General features: G+C 45.4%; 3 protein-coding genes and 1 pseudogene across 5 annotated transcripts; 1 reads left to right on the forward strand and 3 right to left on the reverse strand.

The window, feature by feature from the left end:
- Positions 1-3,237: 3,237 nt before the first annotated feature.
- On the reverse strand, positions 3,238-7,550 carry POLR2G (RNA polymerase II subunit G). Of its 2 annotated transcripts, none has more exons than XM_015588645.1 (8): positions 7,395-7,550; positions 5,950-6,059; positions 4,905-5,064; positions 4,312-4,362; positions 4,143-4,208; positions 3,970-4,041; positions 3,673-3,706; positions 3,238-3,456 (listed from the first exon to the last, which is right to left on the reverse strand). In XM_015588645.1, exons 1-8 carry the CDS (start codon positions 7,533-7,535, stop codon positions 3,443-3,445), a joined length of 648 nt encoding a protein of 215 aa, XP_015444131.1. In that variant the 5' UTR covers positions 7,536-7,550; the 3' UTR covers positions 3,238-3,442. The 2 variants fall into 2 exon arrangements, with proteins under 2 accessions (XP_015444131.1, XP_006911254.1); XM_006911192.3 differs by lacking the exon at positions 7,395-7,550 and adding an exon at positions 6,193-6,320.
- Positions 7,551-7,668: 118 nt separating this feature from the next.
- On the forward strand, positions 7,669-13,700 carry ZBTB3 (zinc finger and BTB domain containing 3). Its single transcript, XM_006911193.3, has 2 exons — positions 7,669-7,949; positions 8,295-13,700. The coding sequence occupies exon 2, from the start codon at positions 8,344-8,346 to the stop codon at positions 9,898-9,900; it is 1,557 nt and encodes a 518-aa protein (XP_006911255.1). The 5' UTR covers positions 7,669-7,949; positions 8,295-8,343; the 3' UTR covers positions 9,901-13,700.
- Positions 13,701-14,561: 861 nt separating this feature from the next.
- On the reverse strand, positions 14,562-20,585 carry TTC9C (tetratricopeptide repeat domain 9C). 2 transcript variants are annotated; one of them, XM_006911194.3, is made up of 4 exons: positions 19,920-20,584; positions 19,568-19,833; positions 16,325-16,507; positions 14,562-15,345 (listed from the first exon to the last, which is right to left on the reverse strand). In XM_006911194.3, the coding sequence occupies exons 2-4, from the start codon at positions 19,818-19,820 to the stop codon at positions 15,251-15,253; spliced, it is 531 nt and encodes a 176-aa protein (XP_006911256.1). In that variant the 5' UTR covers positions 19,821-19,833; positions 19,920-20,584; the 3' UTR covers positions 14,562-15,250. The 2 variants fall into 2 exon arrangements, with proteins under 2 accessions (XP_006911256.1, XP_015444393.1); XM_015588907.2 differs by having other exon boundaries at positions 19,568-20,585.
- On the reverse strand, positions 18,042-18,159 carry LOC112479266 (annotated as a pseudogene).
- Positions 20,586-21,438: the final 853 nt, after the last annotated feature.

Genomic DNA, 21,438 nt, shown 5'->3' on the forward strand with positions numbered 1-21,438 from the left:
GGCGGCGGCGGCGCGTCTCACCCTAATTCCCTCTCTGGGCGCCCAGACCCCACCCTTCACGAGCACAGCCAATCAGCCAGCGCCTTGAGAAGCTCCCGCCCTCCCGGAGGATTCCAGCTACGCGATTGGTCACTGTTGAAGGCTCAGAGGACAGGCGCCAGGGTCACGTGACGCTGAGTCGCGCTTCTTAAAGCCACAACTCACGGGAGTTTTGGGAGTAGAAGTGTGTGGTGTACGTTTTAATAACTGTGTTCTGTAGGAAAGTGTTCCCATTCCCTTGGTCTTGTCTGCTCCTGAGTTTCCGAGCACTTGCATTTATGCGACTGCAACAAAGCTTTAGATTTTGGTGTCTGGCTTAGTTTTCCTGCCCGCATAGTGGTGCTTAGCTTACCTCTCCGACATCACCGGCCACTTCCCCTTCCCAAACAGATGGAGCTCTTGTTAGGTATTCTCTGTGGGCAGAAGCGTCTTCTGACTGAGAGACGTGCAATCTCCAGACTTCAGGGCTCTGCTCATTCGTGCACCCTACCTCGTATCTTCCCCATTCCTATCCAATAAGCCAAATATAAGCCCTCACCTGCCTTGCAGACTTCCTTGACAGTTTTATATACACACATTTTCCCAAACTTAAGCAGTTCTCGATTGAGAAGCAAGTGGGCTTATCGAGTAAAGGATAGTATTTGGAGTCAAACTAACCTCGGTTCAAATTATGACCCTGCTTTTGGGCAAATAACCTAAGCACATTTCCCCTATCTACAAAATGGGGTAATAATACCCACCTAACAGGGTTACTGTAGATTAGATAATGCCTGTGAAAGCACTTGGCAGAGTTTGCTGGTTAAACTTTCCTTCACTCACACATCACGAGGCAGATAATAAATTAATTCCTTTATGTTCATCCAAAATGGGGTATTTCTCAAGGGCCATTCTTTACAGAACAGAGTTTTCTGCAATGGAGCAGGGGAGCATCCTCGCCCTTCCTCTTTCTCAGGGTAGATGCTGCTGCCTCTTGAAAATAAGGTCCTCTGAGACCAGAGCTGGGAAAGCCAGATGGATGCGACTGTGGTTGCCATGGCAACAACACCTAAGGAGACTGTGACCCCGCTGAGACTTTTCCAGTCATATTCACAACGGCATTTGGAATAGTTCCAGTACTGTGCTTGAACACTGGAGCGTTTTGTCTACCTATGCATGAAGAGAAGAACCTCTGAAGCCCTGAGTCTGAGATGAGCTCAGCAGGATCTGGGCTGCTGACAGGTCCCCTTGCTAAGGTTTCATTGCTCTGGACAGCCATTGGCAACCTCGGAGGTAAGATAATGAAGGGAGGAAGGCCCAGGGGCCTGTAGGATGCAGTGAAACTGTATCCAAGCTTCCTGGGGCTCATTTGCCCCCAATCTGAGTGGAGGCAGGGCCAAGGAAAGCAGTGGTGAGACCCACATGGCTGCAGATAGGAAAAAAGTGGCTCCCACTCACTCCCAGCCACCCAATGCCTGCCAGAAGAGCTATGGTGGCTTTGGAGACAGACTGACAGTTAAAAAAATAATAATAATCGAAGCTCCACTACTCACTAGCTATGTGACCTTAGGCATGTTAGTTCATCTCTCTGACCTGTTTTATAGACTGTAAAATGGGATAACAGAACCTATTTCATGGAGCTGTTGTGAAAATTCAGTAATGTTTGTAAAGATGTGTAATGGATTTGGCACGTTACCAGGCAGACACTCCTATTACTATTAGCCTGTGATCTCTTTAAGACCTCTTTAGTGTGCTCACTTTGGCAGCACATATACTAAAATCAGAAAGATACAGACCTCTTTAACTCCCCTAGTACCAAACCTTAAAAGATCAGAAGAGTCCTGGAGACCGTCTCCAGGCCATCCCTACTTAGTCCCTTCTCCACACAGTGCCAGCCTTCTTGGTGAGTGCCACACTCCACATCCTCACCAGCACCCATGTACTCATGTTTCATGAGCTGTTTCTCTGTCCATCAGTCTCTTCCAAACTTGGTATTATTTTCATATCTTCAGTTCAGTTTAGTGTAGTGACTGCTTAGCACATAAAGGCCTCTGTTGTTTATATACCCATACTAGGAAGGGCTGTGTTGGGAACCAACAGTTTGTGTTTTTACTACTCTCCTGTTCACCTGTCCCTGCCTGCTGTCTCCTCACCCCTCTCCCTGGCTATACTCTTATTTTTTTTTTATTTTAATTAGTTTCAAGTATACAGTATATTAGTTAGAAATTTATATCGTTTATAAAACCACCCCCCTAATCGCTCCTTCTCTCCTCTGGTTTTCCACTTAGCCAATGTATTAATGCTAACTACATTCCCTATGCGGTGCTCCCCATCCCCGTGACCATCTATCAACTACTAATTTGTACTTCTTTAACTCTTAACCCCATTCTCCCAGTCCACCAACCCCCACTTCTTCTCTGTCACCAAATTGTCCGCTATATTTGTGAGTCTGTTTTTGTTTAGTTTGTTCTTTTTTTCCCTTAGATCCCGCATATAAGTGAAATCATACGGTATTTATCTTTCTCTGTCTGACTTATTTCACTCAGCATAATAACCTCTAGGTCCATCCATGTCATTGTAAATGGTAGGATTTCATTTTTTTTTTCATAGCTGAGTAATATTCCATTGTAAATGAACCACAATTTCTTTATCTAATCATCTGTTGATGGGCATTTAGGTTGCTTCCATATCTTGGCCATTGTAAATTATGCTGCCATGAATACTGGGGTGCACAGATCTTTACAAATTATTGTTTTGATTTTCTTTGGATAAATACCCAGAAGTGTAATTGCTGGGTCAAAAGGTATAACCATTTTTAATTTTTTGAGAAACCTCCATACTGTTTTCCATAGCAGCTGTGCCCATTTGCAATCCCACCAACAATGTATGAGGGTTCCCTTTTCTCCGCATCCTTGCCAACACTTGCTGTTTTTTTTATTATACTCTTATTTTTAAGGGTGGGGGAAGGGCAAATACTAAAAACTAGATTGGTACTGAGTGGCTCTAATGATAGTATCATTTGCTGGAAGCCAAAGATTCAATATTAGTGCCTTCCTTTCAATGAGGTCAACTTCAGACCTTGGCAAAAAGGTTAGTCAGATCCCCTGGGTGGCTGAGGCTAGTTGAGGCATCAAGACAAGAAAAGAGGGGCTAGTGAGCAACTGCTCCCAGCCTTTTAAAAAAGAGCTGTCCTTACCAAAGAAAGACAAGATAACACTTCCATGAGAACCAACGACCTTTTATGGTTAAAATACACAGTCAAAATCTGGGAGTGGCTGTTAAGCTACAAGAAGAGACAGATGTCTTCTGAGACAAGGAAACTTCCTTGCCTCCTCAACAGAAGCCAGACTGAGCCTCTGGACAACATGGGAAGTATGACAGTCGCATCTCCTAGATAAGGACCAAACAAGGTAGGAGGCCCTGGAGTTCAGCTCACAAGCCCTGGGAGAATAGGAAACGCATGTCAGTTAGATCCAGAGCCTGGGGCAGCTGTAACTGTGCACTTCCCATCCCAAGAGACACATGTCCTGGATCTTCCAAGCACACGCACGACAGTTTCCTTCTTCTGTGACTCAGGTATTAAATCCCATCTCCACCACTGCCCCCACACACCCCTTCCCCAGGCCACAACCCTGGCATGCACCATCAGGCACTCACCCAAGTAATCATCCATAAGGGAGCCGATAGCAAACTGTAGGAAGGAAAGTAAAAAGGAAATGAAGTCTAAGTGAGCACAGAACTATCCTTTAAGCTCCAGCCCCAGGCCTTCTGCCCACCCGTCATCCCCTCTTCCTGGCAGAAGAGCACAGAACCCCCAAGAACTCCGGGTAGGAAGAAATTGACAACTCCCAGCTCTGCCCGGGACGAGGCACCTTCCTTGCCTCCCCAGCAGCAGCCAGACTGAGCCTCTGGACAACATGGAAAGTGAGGCAGGGAGGCGAGCAAGAGACTCACGATATCATTCTTATCCACACGAGTCCCCACAATCTTCAAGCGGATCTCATCGTCCTGCTTAATCACAATGTCCTGAGGGGAGGGAAGAGTATACTCAGACACCCCAGCCAATACTCTCCCTCAGGGTGGCTCATTCCTTCTTCCCTCTCACTGACTTCTTCCTACTCACTCACCTCATCCATTGTCTTGTAACACGGTGGGTTTGAGTTAGGATCAAACTCCATCTCCGATGGAATGGACTGAAAGGAAAGTGAGACTAGTTCGGCACTTAAAATGGATGCTCCAGTAGCTGGTCATGAACGGGTGTCTCTCCTCAGCCCCACCCAGCGTGCCCAGACTTACATGTCGAGAGATGAAGCAGGACATAGGTCCAATTTCTGTGAAGAGTCCAACCTAGAAAGAAAATGACCCCTGCTTTTTCTTTTGTCTCTCACTCTTCTAAGTTTCCCATCTTTATCTGATTTCTAATAATATTCCCCATGTTTGAAGCCACTCTGAACTGTAGCATTTGTTTTCATTTCTCTTTTTCCAAGCTTTCAAGTTAAGCAAATACAGTGTAGTAATAAAGAGCTGAGGTCTGGAACTTGTCAGTCCAGGATTTGAACACTTGTTGATCACATGATCTTGGCCACTAGACTTAACTTCTCCATGCTTAAGCTTCTATAAAAAGGAATAAAAGCACCCACTTCCCAGAGTCACTGTGAGGCTTGACACATTACCTGGCCCACAGTAACTACCCCGTCATTATGACTATTAATACTGATTTACATGCCCCTGAATGAGGCAGGGTGAAATCAGTATAACTTCTGACAAGTGAAGAAAGTGAAGCACAAAAAAGTGACTTGGCCAAAAACACAGAATTAGTGAGTGAAGCTGGGACCTATCCCATATCTTCTGAGGAACCATCCCACTGCGTCCCCTATATAAGGTCTCACCTTGTTGACCTGAGTGACAACAGCATCCACAACTTCCCCTTTAAAGGGCCGGAAAACAATGGCCTTGTACTTAACTGGATAAAGGACAAAGCCTCGGCCTGGCTGGATCACACCAGCACCAATATTGTCGATGGTAGTGACAGCAATTACAAAGCCATACCTACAAAGAGGATGAGAAAGAGAAAGGTACTGTGTGGAAGAGCCTCTTTTACACACAAGAGTCAGTGAGCCTAAGGATAGGAGGACAGCCCACAGTGGAAAGTAGATGGCCCCCAAAGAACCTAGTGACCAAGAAAGAAGACAGGACACTGATCAGAATCTATAACCCAAACGCTACTCTCATAATTTCACGATAAATGTCCAAGAAGGCTGCAAGATTGAGCCAAGAGACCTCAATCTTTGGGATGCCTCAGAATCATCTGGCAAGAACTTATTAAAATGCAGATTCCCAGGCCCGTCTCCAGAGAGTCTAAATTCTGTAGGGATGGGATGAGGCTCAGGAATCTACATGTTCAAAAAACACCTCGAGTTGTTTTGATGACAGAGACCCAAGTACTCCATAGCCCTGGCTCATCCCAGCTCATTCACATCACCATGTGAGAAACCATACCCCAGAGATGTGCCATGTCAGGTCCCTGGGTATGATGGATAGAGAAAACCAGTAGAATCACAGACGGAGAGCAGAAACAGGAACAATAATTAGACTGTGAACTCCAGGAGGGCTAGCCTCATTCTATCTCGTTCACCATTGTTCCCAGGGCCCAACACAGGACGTGGCACACACAGCAAGAGTTTTAGAAATATTTGCAGAGTAAATGAATGACCAATCTCGTCTGTGGAAAGAAAGCCTTGTGATCCAGCTTGCAGAGGGCGCCATGAGAACCCAAACCAGGAAGAGACTGACTGCCTGGGGCGCCTAAGAGTATGTGAGAGGGTTCCCCATAGTAGGTGGCAGGACCTTGGGGAACGAGGAGTTGGGGAGCGGCTGCAAGCACTGGGTGCGGTGTGCGCATGGATCAGGCGACACAGAGAGCGCAGAACTCACTTGCCGGTGCAGGTTCCTTCCACCTCAGTGAAGAGCTTCTGCTTCACCGTGTTGAGCAGGTTGGGACCGAAGTAGCGCGGATGCAGAAGGATCTCGTGCTCCAGGGAGATCTGCAGGGAAAGTGAGATGGAGACCAGGCAAGGCAGAGCAGGAAGATGGGGTAAAAGGCAGTCCCTCGTCCCGGCACCCGGCTTCGTTCCTTCTCTGGACACTACTCTCGCCGCAACCCTGTGTCCTGCTCACGTGGTAGAACATCTTTCCGGTGGAGGCTGGAGGGCAGCGGAATCCACACCTTGCCGAGCAGCGTAGCCGTCAATGCAACCGGAAATGCAAGTAACCGCCCCAAATCCGCTTCCGGGCCAGCCAAGGTGAAGGGGGCGGGACTCCGCCCCCTCCGCGGACCCGATTGGGCCTCCCTGTAGTGGGCGGGGAATCCACGAAGCACCGCCCCTCCGGCCCGCCCACCAGCGATCAAACCCGCCATTCATAAACTAATAGTGTTTGGCCCAGAATAGATGCTCAGTAAGTACTTTTAAATGAAATTAATTAGTTAATGAAAGATGACATAAATCAGATTTTACTCATATAATCGAAACAATAGCTCATAGTAGTTTGAAAACAAAAGCAGATGTGAGAGTCCAGTTGTCTTTATTAAGCCAGACATCAAAGAAATTTGGAAAAATGTAGAACAATGCCACTATTTTCACTATATATTTTTCCGTTTGGGGACATATAGTAATTTTTCATGAAAAAAATGAAAATGTTACTTACGTTAGTTTAAATTCTTAAGTAATAAATATTGTATAGCTGGGAAGACTATCTTAAAAAGGTTAGGCCTCAAGCTTAGGCCAGTGTGGCCTGCATGTCTTTAGTATAAAGATTAAAGGTAGATGAACTGACCCTATTTCTGATTAGTTCTGACTGGAGGACTTGGCTGCAGAACAAAGTGGAGATGCTTAGTGTGGTAGGTGAAGGGGTGAGTAGTGGGTGAAGGACACTAAAATTAATCCTTCGGTAACCCTGTCAACACATTGCCCTGGTCGGAGGAGAGGCAGGTATCACTGACTTCCAATTTACGACCCTTTCCTCTGTTGTCCAGGGATTCTCAAACATTTCTTCGGAAGTGGCCATGTTCTTTATTTTTCTGTCCTGAGGCATTTTAGGGCCTTGAGCCCTCTCTTTTCCTATCAACATCTGCCCTAACTAGAAGTCTCCAGACACAGAGGACACTCTAATCTCTTCATTGTCAGTTGACTACAGAGTTCAGGCTAAAGACATTATGACAGCGTTCATGCAGCTGCTAGTTCTCTGACACCACCATTACTGAGGCAGGAGCCCGAACCATCGGATCGGAGAGAATGAAGCAGTATGGCACCTGGGAATTTTTGAAGGTGTAAGGAACATTCAAGAGACAACTGCAGTTCAGAGGTGTAGCTTTTGCCTACCGTTACGGCAGAGCGAGGTCTAAAAACCCGGCCTCCTGGGTACCACACCCGCTTGTTCGTTCTTATCCCGGTCACCGTGCAGCGGACACGACCTGCAGTCCGCTGCACGGTGGAAGGCCTTGCGCCCCTCCGCGAGCACATCGCGCTCTGTTTCTAGGACAGGGTCCCCGCCCTCCTACAGCTTCAGCTAGATGGAGAAGTTCAGCCAATCCAGAGGGCTCTGAGACAAAGAAGGCGGGACGATGAGGAAAATATTTAGGACAGGAACGCCAACCAATCCGACGCCTAGTTGCCTGAGCGACGGCCGCCAGCAGCCAGTTGGAGACGCCGCTCAGAAAGGGAGGCTAGTTAGTGGATAGCGAACCAATCCGTGACAAGGGAAGGCAAACTTGAGCCAATTGCAACTGAGAAGGTGGGAAGGGGCGGAGTTCACCCAGTGGCTGCTCGGTGGTGGGTGAGGGATCAGCTTTCTCGGCTAGTTCCCACCCTAGGACTTCTAAGCCCCTGGAGTGCAAGAGAGAAAGGCTCAGGGAATTCCCGGAGTGGGGCATAGAGGTATCGCCCGGGAAGGCCTGGGAGCGAAAGAGACTTCTAGTTAGAGGAGCTGCTGGAAGAAACTGGGTGGGCATCAAGGAAGCACAGGCTGCTTAGGGGGCGGGACTTCCTGGGCGGGGCTTTTGTGAACTGGGCGGGGCATGCTGGTAAGGTTAAGCCGAGGGGGCGGAGCTAAAAGGAGACCACTGAGTGTGACCTAGGGGAAAAAATGGTAGTAATTTAAGCGAGCGTCTTCGGGTCAGGAGGGTATTGCCAGAGGGTTTGGAGTGACAAGTGGTAGCTCAGGGCTGACGTTAAGGTTTCTGGGGAGGTTACCTGCCCTAACCCACTGTCCTCTCTTCCCAGGGAGCCACTGGTGGGGACCTTTCTGGGGGCTTTCCCTTCGTGGGGTGCTATGGAGTTCCCAGAACACAGTCAGCAGCTGCTGCAGAGCCTCCGAGAGCAGCGGTCCCAGGGTTTCCTTTGTGACTGCACCGTGATGGTGGGTAGCACCCAGTTCTTGGCCCATCGGGCAGTGCTGGCCTCCTGCAGCCCATTCTTCCAGCTTTTCTACAAAGAGCGGGAACTGGACAAGAGGGATCTGGTGTGTATCCACAACGAGATTGTCACGGCCCCAGCCTTTGGGCTGCTTCTGGACTTTATGTATGCTGGCCAGCTGGTCCTGAGAGGGGATACCCCTGTGGAAGACGTTCTGGCAGCCGCCAGCTACTTGCACATGAATGATATCGTCAAGGTGTGTAAGCGGCGGCTGCAAGCCCGGGCCCTGGCGGAGGCGGATAGTACCAAGAAGGAGGAGGAGAACACCTCACAGCCCTCTAGTTTGGCATTTTTGTCTAGCACTTCTCGTGGCCCCCAGCCTTCCTTGGCATCTGCTGAGACATCAGGTCATTGGGGCAAGGGAGAATGGAAAGGCCCTACAGCTTCCTCACCTACTGTCTGCCCTCCAGATGAGCCACCAATACCCAGTGGGGCTGATACTACACAGCCTGGCGTGGAGGTTGACTCACCGCATCTACGGGCACCTCCTCCACCAGTGGCTGATGTCTCTCTTGCCAGCCCCAGTAGCTCCACAGAGACTATTCCTGCAAACTACTTCTCTTCTGGCCTCGCAACAGTTTCAGTGGAGCCACTGGCTCCCCTCGATGTGAGTTCTGAGAGTCTGAGGGTGGTGGAACCAAGGGGTGCTGGAGGACCATTGCAAGGCTTCTATCCCCCAGCATCAGCTGCAGCCCAAGTCCTAGCCCCCGTTCCATCCCAGGCTCCAACCCCAGCAGAAGCCGAGCTGGTCCAGGTGAAAGTCGAAGCTATTGTGATTTCTGATGAGGAGCCCGAAGTGTCGGAGGAGCAGCCTCAGGGGTCTGAGGGACTGTTTCCACCTGGAGGAGCGATGTACGGTGGACAGCCCCCTCAGCCAGAGGCTTTTGAAGAGCCAAGGGCAGCAGGACTGGAAGAGGTGGGGCCAAGTGACCACTTCCTGCCCCCAGATCCTCACCTACCATACCATTTGCTGCCAGGTCCCGGGCAGTACCATCGAGGACTGGTGACCTCCCCTCTGCCAGTTCCCCCTGCCCTGCATGAGCCACTTTACCTGCCCTCTGAATATGAAGCAGCCCCAGGAAGCTTTGGGGTTTTTACTGAAGATGTTCCCACTTGTAAGACATGTGGGAAGACCTTTTCATGTTCTTACACACTACGGCGACATGCCACAGTGCACACACGGGAGCGACCCTATGAGTGCCGCTACTGCCTACGCAGCTACACACAGTCAGGGGACCTGTACCGCCACATCCGCAAGGCTCACAATGAGGACCTGGCCAAACGCAGCAAACCAGATCCAGAGGCTGGCCCCCTCCTAGGCGTGCAGCCCGTCCCTGGCTCCCCTACGGCAGACAGACAGAACAGTTGTGGTGGAGGGCCCCCCAAAGATTTTGTACTTGGCCCTAAAAACTAAGATCTGGGGGGAAACGGGCTGATGCTAGGTCTCGCCATTACTGGGGCAGCACTGAAAGTTGGAAGCATGTCATTTTCCCTGCTGGGTGACAGAATGAAGAGTCTGCCTAGGCTGAATGTACCTCCCACCCTTTTCTTTACCCAGCCAGAGCATGTCAGTCAGCACCTCTGAAGGGCACTGGGACTTTTTCTGGGGTATAATTGCTTCTCACTCCACATTCTGGACCATAAAGCTAGCAGTGAAAGTATCTTGTTGAAGTGGCGTTGGCTGGTTTCTTCCACAAACCTCTGCCTCCTGACTTTCACACCTCTCCTCCAGATCTTTTAGCAATCTGACATCTGTACTTGTGGTAGGTAGGGCTGGGGGTCAGGTTGCTTATGAGTAAAGAGGCGAGACAGGCAGAGGGCAATGTAGACTTTACTTAGGAAAAGTATACAAATTAGGGAATCTTACACAATTATGGTTTATTTAGTTGAGCTCCTGTGTACTGGGCTGTATTAGGGACTTCATATAAATACTAATTTAATCAAAAAGTTTATGAGGTATGAGGTCCCCTCCTTTTTTTCCCCCACTGACAAGGAAACTTAAGACTCAAAAGTCAGTTAACTTGTTCCAGGTCATAGAGCTGGTTAAGGGGCAAGCCAGAATTTGAACCATGGCTTGTGACTTTAAACACTCCCTATGCTGATTTAGAACATTGATGAAGGTAGTTAATTTGAGGACTGTGAGTTGTTTTCTTTTTCATCCTTTTGAGTGTTTGGCTTTGCTCCTTTACCCCTTTGCCTCTGCTTTTCATGTAGTAGAAAGACCTCTGGTTGGCTGTTTCAATAACAGATACTTTATTGATGACTTGAAATGTTTGCCTACATGTCATAAATGCGAATCAAGGTCTAAAAATGAGAAACTGAAAGGCAGCACTAAGCTCTATGGTGGTGGATTTGTGGGGGTAGGTCGAGGGCCTGTGGTATGGAAATGATGGGTGCTTGGGAAAAGTAAAAAGCAAGAGACTCAGATGAGTCCAACTCCTCTACTTCAAGTGTGCTGACAGCCTAGAGAGGTCAAATTACTCATCCGCGTCACACAAGTGTTTATTGACAGTGTAGAGACGGCAGAGAAATGAGAGTTTGGGGTGTTGCTGTAGGATGGAGGGAGAAGAGTTCTAGGAATGTAAGAGAAGGGTCTGCCCCAGTCTGTGGTGAACAGTGCTGCTGTAGGGTGGGCTACAGGGCTCCCTGCAAACCCTTCTCTCTGGTGGAACCGAGTGCAAAACAGCAGGAAGGAGAATTTAGAAAAAGGTGAAAATGTGAGTAAATTTTCTGAATTTCTTTACTTCTTTTTTAAGATTCGTCTGTCATAATCAGCACTGTACACTCATAGTAAAGCTTTTTTTGAGGTATAGGAAGGAGACAGAATTGAACCTTGACGATTTGGCCAAAGAAAACTCCCTGTCTGGGGCATTATGGGAAGCAAATGTTGAGCCTTGTCATGTTCATGGCCGAAAGAGTGAATTCTACACCTTTCACTTTTCTCGTGTTGGAATAACCTTTTAATTTATCTTTCATATGGCTAATTGCATTTATGCAAATACTGCCTTAACTCCTTGGTGAAACAAGGTAAGATATACATACAATTAGAGCTATTCTAGCTGAGTGGAGCACCTTTTCCAAAGTCTTTCCTAGAGTAAATCAAAATGCCTGAAAAGAATCAGTTGCCTTTAAAAGGGTAAATTTTATGGTATGTGAAATATATGTACATGTGCGTATATACGTACATACATGTATGTTATATATGTGCACGTACATATGTACACACACAGGGGGAAAAATTAATTGGTTGCCTTATTAGAACATCAGTTCCTAAAAACAAGGCATAATAAGTATCTGAGTCTACATGTATATAATTTCTCTAGACAGTCTGGAGAACACACTAAGCAGTTACTATCTCAGCCACCCTTAATACCTAAGGAGGATCTGTTACTTGGTGAAATTCTGCTGAAGAGCAAGCATTTGCTTTCAGTTCCCAGCATGAGATATATTCCTTTATTATTATTATAGTTGGCACACAATATTATTTTTAGATGTGAGATGCATTCTACATTGGAGGTGGCAGTTAGGAATTTTCAAGATGTTTAAAGCAGCCAACACAAGTTAAGGCTACAGTTGTGTCACTTTATCTGCTGGACACTAGGACTAGATTATGCTGGTCTGTAGAAGTGTTATCAACAGAGAATTTTCTTCAGTTTCCATTGGTCTCGATGGTGCCATCCATGGATTCAGGGAAGGTCAGTTCAGCTCATCCAACCTCTAGTCCAACTCTGGATGCTCCTTTTGCCAGGTGTTAAACATCTGCTTGAAAGAGGACTCACTGTCCCCAAAAGAAACCTAGTCTATTGTTAGGCAGCTCTAACTGTTGGATAATGCTTCCTTCTACTGAGACAAAATCAGCCTCCTTCTATGTGGGGGCCAGGCCAGGCCCCAGCCTATTGAGTTTCACCTTGAGAAGTTATTTGCTTTTGAAGTATAAGCTGACTTAGTTTTCAAACAACCACCCTTTGCCTTCCAGTTTTAAGGATATATTTCTAGGTTAGGATTTAATTTCTTAACAGGCTATTTTTTAAAGTGTCTTTTCACTTGGTGTCTAATGCTGCCTCGATCACCATTTAGCCAAGCTCAGCCTCACAAAACTCACCAGTTCAGCCCATCCCATTGGATTCTTTTTCTTTTTTTTCCCACATTGGATTTTGATTTTTTCCCCCCCAAAGCCAGTGTTTCCAAAAATGGTTAACTTAGACATATACTAATACTGTTTAATTATAAAATGTATTTATTTTATATATATTTTTTGGCAGATGATATGCTGTGCTCTAAAGTCCCTACCCCAATTTTATCAGTAAGCAATTTTAGTGTGCGGCTCTAAAAGAAATCTTGAAAAAAGACCAAATACATTATCACATTCAACAAAATTGACAATAATTCTTATTCAAATTTCCATGATTGTCTCATAAACTTGTTTTTTCAAATCAGAATCCAAAACCCAAGGGTTTTAGGAGCTCTATGCCAGGAACTAGGAAGAGACCAATATATACATTTTCTATTATATCAGCCTCATAAACGTTTAGTTGTTTTTTTCCAAATCAGAATCCAAAGTAGAGTCACATTTATTTGGCTGATGTCGCTCAAGCCTTTTTTAATCTACAGGTTCTCCTCTCTTTTTCCTTGCAATTTTTTTTATTGAAGAAATTGGGTTATTCATCTTATGGTTTCAGTCTGGAGTTTGCCGTTCACATTCCCGTGGGATCGTTTAACATGTTCCTCTGTGCAAAAGTTCTTTTAAATATATACATATATTTAAATAAAATATTGACTAAATAGTAGTATAGGCAGTATGTGGTTTTGGCAAAATTGTAAAGGGGTGGGTATGAATTCGGAAAACATTGTTCTAAACTGTCCGGTGTGTGCCAAAGTTTGAACCTTCACATCCACCATGAACGCTTTCTCTTCAGTCAAACCCTCAAGTCCTGTGTGGAAGCCTTTATGGATCAGTAAGTTAAGGAGCCTCCCACACCACAAACCTCTGAGCATAGAGATTTTGGTATCCTCTGGCTGATTCCTTCAGGAGGTGGGGTTGCCAGGCCTCCTCCAGACCCAGTCAGAATGCCTACCTTTGTCCACTTTCATGTTCATTAACAGCTCAACAGGAGATGGCCTTGGAAATAGACTGAAATGTAAGCTTGACCACTACTTACTTTGTCTCTTAGCAGTGCTAATAAACGGATGAGTGCAATAAATTTCTAAAACACATTTTTAAATATCAGTTTTATTTTTTTTTCTTCATTGATACAGAAGATAGCTCACTGTAACATTAAGTCTTGGGAAAAAAAAATAAAAAATAAAATAAAATCAGAAAGCAAAACCAGCCCAAAACAAACAAAACATGTAACCATGACAAAATGTTATGAACAATCTAGGCTTAGAAATTTAAGAAGCTTGGAAGAGGAATAAAATATTCTACTTTTGGATTATCTGGTAGAAAAAACTTCTGTTGTAAGCCGATAGTTGTAGTACTTAAGGGTATAGGGAGACACAAATGGGAGCCTAGCTCATTGGGAGAGAGGGTGTTACTGAAAAAGGGAGCACTCACGTACACTTGGCAAGACAGAGTTTGGTTTTTTTCTGAATGTACGATGGCTCATGACACACGCTTACCATTATCACCTCCACTCATAAAGGTGGAGGCAGTGCTATAGTCTCATCTACTGTGTAGAACTAGTACATTGTGGACATTACTGACAGTGAGTAGAGTAACAAAGGAGCTCCTCGTTGATGGGGTCTCCCACTGAGCCCTGACTGCACCCATGCCCAAAAAAGCTTCCAGAAAGTTCTCGAAAGTGCTTAAAAGGCACTCACTACTTCCCTCCTCTGTAAAGGAACTAAGCTTTTTCAGAATACAAGGCGACGGGTAAAGCACAGACTTATGCTTTTATCCTGCTCTTTTATGGCATTCTTTCTAGAAGACTTAGTAATCTGTCTTTCCTAAGTATCTTAGAGAAACGAGCAAACTGTATCTATGGACCTATTAAAAATTAAAATGTCTACTTGGACATTTTTTCGGCATGAGGGCTGAAGGGTTATTAAATAAATACTTAAATGCTTGACTCCAGAGATTTTAAGAGAAAAGAGTTTAATGAAAAAAATAAGTATACTATATTCATGATCCGAGTATAAACAATAACAAGGACAAGAAATTACCAAGAGAAACCACAGGAACCAGATACTCTTGCAGGGGGGAAAAAATCTGAATGTATGTGGAATATTAAGAATAAGGAATTAACTTAATCAAACATGGTTAATTTCAAATTTTTCATTTTAAGACACATGGGCCCAATTTATAATTGTGTAGTTTCACAAAAGCAATATATTGTTCAGTTTGCAGCCTGTGTAACTTTGGCTTTTGGGCATCTGAGGAAAAAAAGAAAGAAACTACTTTCTTCCTATTGTTATTTCATCCTCTGCGAGCCTTCCCCTCTAATACACCTAACAACATCTGTCATTATAATCTATGCCACAGATATGATTAATTCCACCCATAGCTAATGAATGTTTTCTGGTTCTATTTCTTAAGGTAAATGTCCCCCAAACACCATGAAACGAAAGCTATATAAAATACAGATGGACAGACAAAAAAGAGGCAAACTGTGAAAATAGTAAAGAGTTTGTGCAGAACTAGAAACCGGACAGAAATCCACCTTGGTCAGAGGTATGGGGTTAATTTCTCTTCTGAGGCTCAGGTTTCACTGATGGGTCTTTAATGGTTCACCTAAGTTCAAGTGGAGGAGAGTCCTTCTTCTTTGTTAACCGAACATGCCCAGATAGAGCTGCTTCTCTTTCTGATGGTAGCTACTGAGTTCAGACTGTGTTAGCTGGAGATACTTCCGGACGTTAGCATCTTAGAGGAGGATGAAGAAGGCGATTAGAGGCAGACCATAATCGCACCTCGGGGTGGGAGAACACTGTTGACGTACTTCCATTTTTTTAAGTCATTCTAAGATCTGAATATAGCACAACTATTCTATGCCGGTAGATCTCATTTATATCACTTTGGATTGTTTTTAAATCTCTGTATAGGGCTGGGCTGGTTGCTAATTTTATAATGAAAGAGAGTTTGAAGAAATAGTTATTGCCATCGCAGAGACGCTAAAGATACCACACGTGGCTAGGGGGCAGTGAATCTATGTAGTCAAGGTAAGAAACGTGAACAAGTAGCTCATGTTTTATATCTTGATTAATTCATAGTAGCTTTCTCATTCAGTTAGTGAGATTTTACTATATTGTTATAACGTTCTGGGGCCTCTACTTCTAGCATCTAGCAGTTGCTCTAAGCCAGAATGCAAAAAGGGAGACAATTTTCACTACTGAACCATGAATCCAGGAATGAGTCGGCCATCCTAGACCACCTGCTTCACAATATCCTTTCTGCCTTGGAAACAAACTACCAAGTCTCAGATTCTCCCTCAGTTGGCCTTTTTCTAGGTCATACCTGGGGTTAGCTGAGCTAAAGGATAAATCGATAAAGCAAAACCCAGACCCCAGCTGGAGAGCTGGCAGGAATGAGGATTACTGAGTATATTCATTGGAATCCAGATCCTATTTCCGTCACATCTAGAAACTGAAACTTGAAAAACAGTGCTTTAAAATCTCTGACTGTGGGGAGGAAGGGAGAGCAAATATTTAAACATAACGACTTCTGGAGGATACACAACATTGCTTTCCTGTGGACACAAGAATACAAGAACAGAAGGCCTGTTCGTTGTGTACTTTTATGCTTTTTGAATTTTGAACTACCTGAATGTATTATCACCGATTCAAAAAACTCAATCAATTTAAAAAGTAAAATAAAACAAACCCCCTTCCACAGCCACCCCCACCTTTTGGCTGCCGGCTGACAGCAGCCAGGAGGTAGTGCCGAGCTTGGTCATAGTCCTGTAGATGGAAGAAGGCCACTCCAGCCCGATACAAGGCCTTGGCATTGTCAGGCTGTCGTTCCAGGACTTTCTGACTGTATTCTTTCACCCGTTCGTAGTTTACTGGCTCCATCTGTAGGAGACAGGCTAATGGGGCCAAATGAAAGCAAGAGAGGAGAGAAGAGGGTTTCATTACACTAAATTCTGCTGGTCACCTCAAGGCAGTACCAAGTAAAGGTACTTGATCAACACTCACTCATCACAAATATTAAGTGTCTCTCCTGTCCTAGACATTCTTCTAGGCACTGGGGACACAGCAGTGAATAAAGCTTTACATACCTTCAATCTACTTCAGTAACTACCAAATGTAGGCAGGTACTATGTACCTAGTGCTGGGTTAGGTCCAGCTATAAAACTGATAAAAACATACTTTAAATTTAAACCTCTTCTTCATTGTGTCTCTTCTACGCAAGGCTCTCTGTCTTGAATCTCCCATTTCCCCATCATTCTCGTACTGCAGCTTTGTTGACAACCGTGGTTGCCATTGTGTGAGGTAACAGCAAGCACTGTGCTGTATGCTCGTTTAATCTTCTCATCCGCCCTATAAAATCTCATCCATTTAATGGATGAAGAAATCGAGACTCGGAGAGGTAAAGTAACTCGTTCAAGATCCCACAGCTTCTAGGTGGAATGAGTAAGAAATGTGAATCAAGGATTCTCTAACTCCAAAATCATCCTCATTCTCAATGATAATATATTATTTCACTATTCCCTTGGATGATTTAGTGGCACCTCAAAATACAAATCTGTTTAGGAGGCAATGTTCAGGCTAATGTTCTGCCTTTTTTATAACTGAGAAATGTATCCCTGTTTCATAACTGTGAGAATTAAACATAGTAGTATTACATCACGGTGCTGAGAAGAACCGAGAGTCAGAGCTGATGAAGACATTAAAATGCCTAGGCTGATGTTTGCATCCCTTCTACAACATCCCCACCAAGTGGTCATATGGTTTATATTTAGATATTTCTCCAGATTGGTGGTCAATTACTCCATCGATGTAGCTTCAGTCATTCATTTGACAATTAGTTATGGAGCACTGACCTTGTGCTAGGCAGAACTAGGAGCAGGGAGTAAGAGGCACAAAACAGACATCTTGCTGAGTTAAGAGTTTGCATCCTAGTACCCAAGTAGTAGGAATACACAACAAACAAATAAATGAATTTTTTAAAGTGCTTTGAGAAACACAGAACTGTCCTGGGATAGAGAGTACATGAGGTCAGAGTGCAGCTTGGTTACTCGAGGCTTCTCTAAGAAAGTGAATTTGAGCCAAGATCTGAATGACAAGGGTCATTCAAGGGACAGGGCATTCTAACCTAAGAGATCCTACAGAGCTAAAAACTGGAAATGTACTTTACGAAATCAGTGTATGGAGGAGCCAGCTCAGGTCCAGCCCTGTAGGTAAGGGTCAGAGTTTGGATTTTTTCCTAAGTATAATGAGATGCCACTGGGAGGTTTAGGCTGTGACATGATTTGGCTTCCTTATCTATAAAATGGGGATAATTATAACTACCTTGCAGAGAATTATTGTGAAATGAGAGATACTATAAATAAACTGCTCAACATGTTTTAGGTAGGCAATAAGTGAAAATTGTTAATTCAGTGACTTTTTTTTTTTAAATGTCTACAGCACCTGGTCTTCCAGGTGGTCTCTCATCTAAGTACTAACCAGGCCTGACCCTGCTTAGCTTCTGAGATCAGACGAGTTCCTGCACGTTCAGGGTGGCATGGCCGTACAGTGAGTCTTTATGGAGCCTCTACCAAGCACCCACAAGCAGAGACTTCACAGATGGCTGAGCCATAGACTCTGCCTTCAAGTCTGCCTAAAGAGTCAAAATATTTAGATACCCTTCTCTATAACATCTCGTTTCTTTAATTTGTGGTCAGTTCCCTAATACATAGTCTCTTCTCTAACAGTGTGCAGTATTTTACAGTAAGAATTCTGGATTTAAGAATTGCCCGGGTTCAATTTTAGCTCCAGCACTTAATATCTGTTTGACTGTTTCCTAAAATTTACCTCAAATAATCGTTGTGACACTTAAATGGATTAATATGTGTAAAGGGCTTAAACAGTGTCTGCCCATGGCATTTTGTAAATGTCACCTCAATGAATGCTCCCTGACACACTCTCTTCAAAAGTGAACACTCCCATACCTGTAGCACTCACTATCCCCATTTTCTGCTTACTTTCCCACAGTACTTACCTTCTAATATATTATATATGTTACTTTTTTTGTCATTTGTTTATCTTACTTGAATACATGTTTCATGAGAGCAGGGATCCTCAGCATCTAATAAATAATCGTTCAATTGAAACATCAGCTACTATAATTACTATTATTGTTACTTGATTCTAGCACTGGACACACACTGTAAAAAAGCTAGATTTTTACTAAAGCATAGCCGATGAGTATTGTAGTAAAAAAAAAAAAAAATCACTTTTAAACATTACAAAGTGTAAAAACCACTCCTAATATGTTCTATGGCTTCAATATGGACCATTAAAATGTTTTAATATACTTCAAAATTAATTAGCTCTATGGTTATTTTTTCTGCCATAGAACAGACCTAAGAATCTCCTTTCTTTTAGCAGATTAATCCTAGTGGTACTAATTCTTGACAACCATCTCTTCACCAAAGGCCATCTGGGGATAGAAGATACTACCTAAGTTACTATATAGCTGATTTATAGGAAGGAGGAAAATAAGTAAAAGCTATCAGAAGCATCTAATATGAATGGCTTAACAGCTGAAGCACGTGCCCTATTCAGGTATTTTAACTACTTTAAAAAAAACAATACCCTCAATTTAAATTCAGTATTTTCTCTATAGCATATAAAATTCCCTAAACCTATCAGCATCACCAGAGAGTCTATTAGAAAATGCAAATAGTAGGCCCCATCTTCGATCCACTGAATCAGAATCACTGGGGGTGGGGCTCAGGAGTTGTGTTTAACTCTCCAGATGAAGCTTGAGAACTACTGCCCTACAGAAACTCAATTAGAGCCCTATAAATTGGAAATATATTTCAAGTCATGACAGACTAACTAGATGACAGCAGAAAAACACATCAGTGTTTTTTTCCCATGTTCACAGATTTTCATGTGCCTGCCTGGATACCCTACCCACCCTTCAGCCCTGTTCTTACCCGCTAAATTGTTGTAGCAGTCTGTCTGGATGGTGTGCAGTGTGTTTTCTTGTTCAGGTGTGAGAGCCGGACCCTGAGGTCCTAGATTAGGTATCGGGGAGGGAACACTTGGATCCAGACCCCGCAGCTGAAGTAGAGCTCGATGGTACCTACTCACAGCATCTCGGTACTTCCCTTCCCGGTAACGCTGGTTCCCTTTCTCCTTGTACAGCTGAGCCTCCTGCAGGCGCTTCTCCATAACTCTGTCGCCCATTACTCTTGTGGAACTGGGAAGTGAAAGAGCAACTGAAGCTCTGGAGATGGGAGTTAAATTACTGATTTTGATAGCCGACTTAAGAAGGCAGGAAATTACCCTTCTCCAGGAGGCCCTCCGGGGAATGAGCTTTGCTTGTTTCTACAACAGCCTCTTCCTCTCCACTCTGCAGTATTTTTCGATCTCTAGACGTGCAGGGAAGTAATCAGGGAGAGGATGAGACTAGTAAAGCCAGAGAAGTGATTTTTCTAAAGAGGCGATTCCAGGGTAAGGAGACCCCTAAAAAGCAAAGGCCGCACTAAGGAATTGTAGCAGGCGTGCGAATGCCGGCGGAATTTGCTTTCCCCTTTCTTTTGGACACACCCCCCTGACCTGGAAGTGGAAGGAAGTAGGCGGGGACACTGCTCAGAAAAGTCCCAAAGGATTGCTTCCATCCTAGCTCTTTATTCGCACGTATTCAACAAGCATTTGTGGACGTCTGTGCCAAAAGCCGGGGAACCGAGGTGAATGTGACCTGTGCACCACAACCCACAGGCCGAGACTGACCGGCCGCAGAGCTGCTCAGTTGCAAGTCCTTCAAAGCCCTAGAGTCAGTCCCTTGCCCTCTGCAGATGCCCAAGCCCGGAAGTCTCCCACTGGGCTTCGGTTTACGGGTGGGAGCATCCAGATGACAGGTTCAGGTCTCCAGACCGTTTGTTGTTTAAAGGGTCGCGCGCCTTGCGCCGCGCCGCCCAATCAGAAGCAGCCCCAGAAAAGTAATCCCGCAGAAACGGCCCCGTCTCTCCAGCATCCCCTGCGAACCAACCCGGAAAAAAATAAAATGAAATCCCCTTGCAGTTTCGCCAATTGGAAAAATCCGGAGAATCACAGACGACCAATCAGAATTGCAAATGACGATTCAAGTTGGCCAATAAAGGAGCTAAAAGGCGAGATTGGCGCGTCTGCTGCTGGGTAGAAGTTGAGGGATAGGCGGAGGAAGGAGGGCTCAGGGGTTGCTGTGTTCCTTGGTTTTAGAGAGCCCTTTAAGGGTTTACTAACTAGAAAGGCAATTACTAGTAGGCTTTCATGTTGCAACAGCTTCCCCTTTGGCTTTTTTTTTGTTTTTACTCTCGAGAAATTGCTGCGCGTATAGACAGTAGGAAAGAAAAATTAGTGAGCAAGCCCCAAGACGACACCGCGATCGGAAGTCCGACGGGAGTGAGGGTGGTGACGGGGTGGAAGGGGCGTGTGGGAAGGGAGCTCCGGGCGGCTGCGCAGTCCCCGGGTGGAAGTACGAAAAGACGGCGCGCACACGCCTCCGTGCTACGAGGCACTTGAGCCGCAGCCAGCTTTCCTCGCCTCCGGCTCCGGTGCGCCTGCGCGGTGAAATCACCGGTGGCGATTGGCCCAGGGCGTGAGAGGGGGGCGGGAGGTCCGGGGAGGGAAGTCCGTCGTCCTCGGCGCGCGCCCGTCCGCGGCAGGGGAACCGAGGGAGCAGGAAGGGAAACTACCCCGCTGCGTCGTTTTGGGCTCCCGGGGCTGAAAGGGGGAGGGGAGCAGGAGAGAACCAAACACGACGTAGCGGAGGCTGCGCGCGGCCCTCGCCGCCCGAGTGCGTCCGTGCGTGCGCTCGCTCGCG

Source organism: Pteropus alecto, unplaced genomic scaffold, assembly GCF_000325575.1.
Source record: "Pteropus alecto unplaced genomic scaffold, ASM32557v1 scaffold43, whole genome shotgun sequence".
Classification (NCBI taxonomy): Eukaryota; Metazoa; Chordata; class Mammalia; order Chiroptera; family Pteropodidae; genus Pteropus; species Pteropus alecto.

What these genes read in the sequence shown, in the direction of transcription:
- POLR2G (XM_015588645.1), bottom strand. Translation starts at nt 7,535, where the DNA reads ATGTGCTCGCGGAGGGGCGCAAGGCCTTCCACCGTGCAGCGGACTGCA. An exon ending in GACCTCGCTCTGCCGTAACG is followed by an intron (nt 6,060 to 7,394) that starts GTAGGCAAAAGC and finishes CTTTCCCTGCAG; the next exon opens with ATCTCCCTGGAGCACGAGAT. An exon ending in GAAGGAACCTGCACCGGCAA is followed by an intron (nt 5,065 to 5,949) that starts GTGAGTTCTGCG and finishes TCCTCTTTGTAG; the next exon opens with GTATGGCTTTGTAATTGCTG.
- ZBTB3 (XM_006911193.3), top strand. Translation starts at nt 8,344, where the DNA reads ATGGAGTTCCCAGAACACAGTCAGCAGCTGCTGCAGAGCCTCCGAGAG.
- TTC9C (XM_015588907.2), bottom strand. Translation starts at nt 19,820, where the DNA reads ATGGGCGACAGAGTTATGGAGAAGCGCCTGCAGGAGGCTCAGCTGTAC. An exon ending in CTGCTACAACAATTTAGCGG is followed by an intron (nt 16,508 to 19,567) that starts GTAAGAACAGGG and finishes TGGCCCCATTAG; the next exon opens with CCTGTCTCCTACAGATGGAG. An exon ending in TGTCAGCCGGCAGCCAAAAG is followed by an intron (nt 15,346 to 16,324) that starts GTGGGGGTGGCT and finishes TCCTCCTCTAAG; the next exon opens with ATGCTAACGTCCGGAAGTAT.